Below are 5,771 nucleotides of genomic sequence, written 5' to 3' on the forward strand. Positions count from 1 at the left end.
AAAAAAGTGGGCCGGGCGCGGTGGCTCACGCTTGTAATCCCAGCACTTTGGGAGGCTGAGGCAGGTGGATCACTTGAAGGCCAGGAGTTCGAGACCAGCCTGGCCAACATAGTGAAACCCTATCTCTATCAAAAGTACAAAAAAATTAGCCAGACGTGGTGGTGGGCGGCTGTAAGCCCAGCTACTTGGGAGGCTGAGGCAGGAGAATCTCTTGAACCCAGGAGACAGAGGTTGCCGTAAGCCAAAATTGCGCCATTGCACCCCAGCCTGGGTAACAAGAGTGAAACTCCGGGGAATGTTAATAAACATTTACTTCTGCCATATAAGGTAGGAGTGGATGATAAAGTATTCAAGACTCCCTACTGGCTGTCCACTTAATTTGTATCTTTAGAAGTTGACTTAATGCTTTTCTGAGGTCATCCAGTAACTTTCCCATTTAATGCAAAATAACAAGCTAGTCACTGTCTTGAGGAGACTGTTGTTTATCTTTAGTAGTTATTTTGCAGCTAGGTGGGGTAATTTGCTCAGAACTCCTACAGGATATGAATCATTTGCATTCATAGGTTGACCTATTCTCACTTTGTTCTTTCTGAGAAGAGTTTTAATACAGCCTGTATTATATAACATAGAGGATACATTGTCATTTGTATTTTCAGTGTCATTTTCAAATCAATTTGCAGAATCTATAATAAACGTGAGAACTTGAGTTGCTATAATTAACATCTCATGTACATTCAAATAAACAAGCAAACTGAAGAATAAATCCCAGAAAATGTTATTAGCTTTTTGCACAAGATATTTGAGGTCTTCGAATATTGCGGGAGAGTGTGGAATGGAGGACAGAGTGCAGATGGCAACACGGAAACCTGCAGTTACTGTTCTTTTTAAAAATGTGTGTGATAGACCAAGCTTGGTGGCTCACGTCTGTAATCCCAGTGCTTTGGGAGACTAAGGTGGGAGGGTTGCTTGAAGACAGGAGTTCCAGACCAGCCTGGGCAACATAGCAAGACCAACCCTGTCTCTACAGAAGAAAAAAAAAAATGAAAAAGTTAACTGGACATGGTGGTATGCACTGCTACTTGGGGGACTGAGGTAGGATCACTTGAGCCCAGGAGTTTCAGGTTGCAGTGAGCTATCATCACACCACTGTCTAGAAGCTGGGCGACAGAGTGAGATCTTGTCTCCTAAAAAAAAAAAAAAAAAAAAAAAAAGTGCGATGAACTTTCATAACTTTCAGTTTATTTATTTATTATTTTTTGCAGACAGAATCTCACTCTGTCACCCAGGCTGGAGTGCAGTGGTGCATATGTGGCTCACTGGAGCCTCAACCTCCCAGCCTCAAGCAATCCTCCCACCTCAGCCTCCCAAGTAGCTGTGACTGCAGGTATGTGTCACCATGCCTGGCTGATTATTCTTTTTCTTTTTTTCAGCTCACTGCAAGCTCCGCCTCCCGGGTTTACACCATTCTCCTGCCTCAGCCTCCGGAGTAGCTGGGACTACAGGCGCCCGCCACCTCACCCGGCTAGTTTTTTGTATTTTTAGTAGAGACAGGGTTTCACCGTGTTAGCCGGGATGGTCTCGATCTCCTGACCTCGTGATCCGCCCGTCTCGGCCTCCGAAAGTGCTGGGATTACAGGCTTGAGCCACCGCGCCCGGCCCCTGATTATTCTTTTTAGAGAAAAGGTCTTGTTGCTGTGTTTCCCAGGCTGGTCTCAAAATCCTGGCCTCAAGCGATCTTCTTGCCTCACCCTCCCAGAGTGCTGAGATTACAGGCATGAACCACCTCACCTGGCTAAAATTTTATTTTATACAAGTATTATATTTTCTTATTAGAGTAATCTGAGCATTTAATTGACATATTTGGAATTAATAGGAAAGGCTGTTATATAAATATATTGGATTGTTTGTGTGAGACTAATTCTTGGTAAATCAACATGAACTACAAGAAATGGTTGATGTTAGTGCTGATAAATTCTGAATCTTTACATGAAGAATATATGTCACAGCTGAGTGCAGTGGCTTACGCCTGTAATCCCAACACTTTGAGAGTCCAAGACAGGCAAATCACCAGAGGTCAGGAATTCAAGACCAACCTTGCCAAGATGGTGAAGCCCCGTCTCTACTTAAAAAAAAACAAAAACTAGCCAGGCGTGGTGGTGGGCGCCTGTAATTCCAGCTACTCGGGAGGCTGAGGCAGGAGAATCACTTGAACTTGGGAGGAGGAGATTGCAGGGAGCTGAGATCACGCCACTGTGCTCCATCCTGGGCGACACAGCGAGACTCCGTCTCAAAAAAAAAAAAAAAAAGAGTATGTGTCAGAAGAGAGAAAGGGAGATATGGCATTAATGCTGTATTAATTTATAAGATAGAGGCATGGTATTCTTGGATTCTGGAGCCTATCAAGACATTCAGGGTATCGATTTGAATTGAAAAAGTATGGAAAAATAAAATGAACTTTCAAGAGGGATGCTGATCATAAGTCCATTTAGGGTTATTGTCTCTGTGACTATGGCTTCACTGTGGAACTTAAGAATGAAAAAGGCTGGGCATGGTGGCTTACGCCTGTAATCCTAGCACTTTGGGAGGCTGAGGAGGGCGGATCACAAGGTCAAGAGATCGAGACCAGCCGAGCGTGGTGGCTCACGCCTGTTATCCCAGCACTTTGGGAGGCTGAGGCGGGCAGATCATGAGGTCAGGAGATTGAGACCATCCTGGCTAACACAGTGAAACCCTGTCTCTACTAAAAATATAAAAAATTAGCCAGGCACGGTGGCGGGCGCCTGTAGTCCCAGCTATTCAGAAGGCTGAGGCAGGAGAATGGCGTGAGCCCAGGAGGCAGAGCTTGCAGTGAGCCGAGATAGAGCCACTGCAGTCCGATCTGGGTGAAAGAGCGAGACTTCTGTCTCAAAATAAATAAATAAAAGAGATCGAGACCATCCTGGCCAACATGGTGAAACCCTGTCTCTACTAAAAATACAAAAATGTAGCTGCACGTAGTGGTGTGTGCCTGTAGTCCCAGCCACTCAGGAGGGCAGGAGAATCTCTTGAACCTGGGAGGCGGAGGTTGCAGTGAGCCGAGCGGCACCACTGCACTCCAGCCCGGCGACAGAGCAAGACTCCGTCTCAAAAAAAAAAAAAGAATGAAAAGGTAGCATGGTGGCTCATGCCTGTAATTCCAGCACTTTGGGAGGCCGAGGCAGGCTGATTGCTTGAGCCCGGAAGTTTGTGACCAGCCTGGGCACAGGGCAAAACCCCATCTCTAAGGAAATTACAAAAATTAGCCAAATGTGGTGCACACCGATAGTCCCAGCTACTCTGGAGGCTGAGGCAAGAGAATTGCCTGAGCCTGGGATGTGGAGGTTGCAGTGAGCCAAAATTGTGCCACTGCATTCCAGCCTGGGTGACAGAGCGAGACCCCATCTCAAAGAAAAAGAAAAAAAGAATTAAAAAATAAATTTTCATTTTTGCCATAGCTCTTTATTTCACTAATGTTCTGTTTCTTCATACAAACGAATACTAATCTCTCTAAATATAGCAAACTATCAAAAGAAAATAGTTTTGTACCCTGTTATTTTTGAAACTTACTATGACAAACTACTCCTAAAGCAGCTTCAGCTATGATTGAATAAGTGCTAGAAATCCAGGATAAATATGATACTCCACCTCCACTTTTTTTTTTCTTTTTTTCTTTTTTTTTTTGGAGGGGAGGGCGGAGTCTCGCTCTGTTGCCCAGGCTGGAGTGCAGTGGCCGGATCTCAGTTCACTGCAAGCTCCGCCTCCTGGGCTTATGCCATTCTCCTGCCTCAGCCTCCTGAGTAGCTGGGACTACAGGCGCCCTCCACCGTGCCCGGCTAGTTTTTTGTATTTTTTAGTAGAGACGGGGCTTCACACATAGCCAGGATGGTCTCGATCTCTCGACCTCGTGATCCGCCCGTCTTGGCCTCCCAAAGTGCCAGGATTACAGGCTTGAGCCACCGCGCCCGGCCTCCACCTCCACTTTTTAAAGGAAATAAATGATTTGTGTTTTTGGAATCTCAAGAAATTTACAGCTGGGCATGGTGGTTCACTCCTGTAATCCCAACACTTTGGGAGGCCAAGGCAGGTGGATCATCTGAGGTCAGGAGGCGAAATGGCGAAACCCTAACCCCTGGCCAATATGGCGAAACTCCGTCTCTACAAAAAATACAAAAAAGATTAGCCAGGTGTGGTGGCTTGCACATGTAATCCCAGCTACTAGGAAGTCTGAGGCAGGAGAATTGCTTGAACCTGGGAGGTGGAGGTTGCAGTAAGCCAAGATTACACCACTGCACTCCAGCCTGGGTGATAGAGCACGACTCTCTCAAAAAAAAAAAAAGAAAAGAAAGAAAGAAATTTACTTTCTCACATGGGATATATTTTACAGTTGATCAAATGTGCTTGTGTGTGTGTGTGTATTCTTTTCTGCGTATCATATGTGATAGTGGGGTAGTGCCAAACATTGTTAACTCTGATGAATAATGTCTCTTTTGGTTAGATCATTCTTACCTTACTGGTATCTCTTACTGTTTCCTTACCTAGTTATGCTGTTATTGCCTATGGCTGTGCCAGCTGCCCGAAGCTAACTTGTGAGAGGGAAGGTTGCCAGACTGAGTTCTGCTATCACTGCAAGCAGATATGGCATCCAAATCAGACATGCGATATGGCCCGTCAACAGAGGGCCCAGACTTTACGAGTTCGGACCAAACACACTTCAGGTCTAAGTTATGGGCAAGAATCTGGACCAGGTATAAGTTGGCATTATCTCATTGTCTCTTTATTTGGTATTTCATGATGTGAGCCCAAAGCTGAAAGAGATTATCTTGTCGTATAACCCAAGTGCTCCAAAGGATCAGAGAGCAGAAAATACCATTTGGTGATACTTTCAATATTATAAAAGAGATAGCACTTCCCTCTCTGACCATTATAGGTTATCCAACCCATATAAAATTGAAATGCAACAAAATTGAATTATGTAGTTCCTACTTTCTTAGTAATATGTCTCAGATTGGAGAGCAATTAGTTCGTTTTGTTTTGCTAGGGGCTTTTTCAACTTTCATTGTGAACAGAAAGACATTTAATTAGTATTAAACCTGTACTGTTTGCCTTCAAGCTGACTTAAGTGCCTCACTGCCTTTGCAAGTAGAGTACAGATTGAAGAAAAGGAAATAATATTAGTATAGATTAATGATTAACCTTAAAAGAAGGAATATCACACATTCAGCTCCAACCTTGACCAGTCAGAGTAAACCTATTTTAAAATGTCAGTGGATTTATTGCTTTGTACTTTTATTTTACTGATGTCATTTGGGAGAGGCTAGTAGGAAAGATTTTGCCATTCACTTTTTCCTGGCACAGCATAATTTCCTAAATTGTCATTTTATTAGGATAGTTCATAACTTGCTCTGAAAATTACCAGGTGTATATGCTACATAGCATACCCAGTTGTTTTTAGGTTTTGAATTTGAAAGTATCATGGGAAGGGATTGTGGGCTATGTTAACAGCAAATCACAGTGATACATGTTGAACCTGAAAAATAAATTTCCTGAACTAAAGTTTTTAAAAATGTGAAGCTAATTCCAGGCTGCAGGCTATTCTTTCTGTAGGATTCTTCTTTTAAATCTGCCAGCCTATCGACTGGTAGAAATTTCATTTTTCTTGGAAATATCTTTCTCCCTAAGGAAGTCTCCTTGCTAGAATGTGGTTCAAGTGCTGTGTAAGATGCCAGTTGTTGGGATAGGCAGCTCAATGAGAG

General features: G+C 43.7%; 1 protein-coding gene across 1 annotated transcript in view; it reads left to right on the forward strand.

Annotated features, from left to right (window-relative positions):
• The window catches only part of RNF19B (ring finger protein 19B), a 39,972-nt gene that overhangs the window by 21,062 nt on the left and 13,139 nt on the right, over positions 1-5,771 (forward strand). The window contains exon 3 of the mRNA XM_011955658.1: positions 4,558-4,763. Within this exon, the coding sequence (XP_011811048.1) occupies positions 4,558-4,763 (206 nt within the window). The remainder of the gene's footprint in view (positions 1-4,557; positions 4,764-5,771) is intronic.

This window comes from Colobus angolensis, unplaced genomic scaffold, assembly GCF_000951035.1.
Source record: "Colobus angolensis palliatus isolate OR3802 unplaced genomic scaffold, Cang.pa_1.0 Scaffold4, whole genome shotgun sequence".
Lineage (NCBI taxonomy): Eukaryota > Metazoa > Chordata > Mammalia > Primates > Cercopithecidae > Colobus > Colobus angolensis.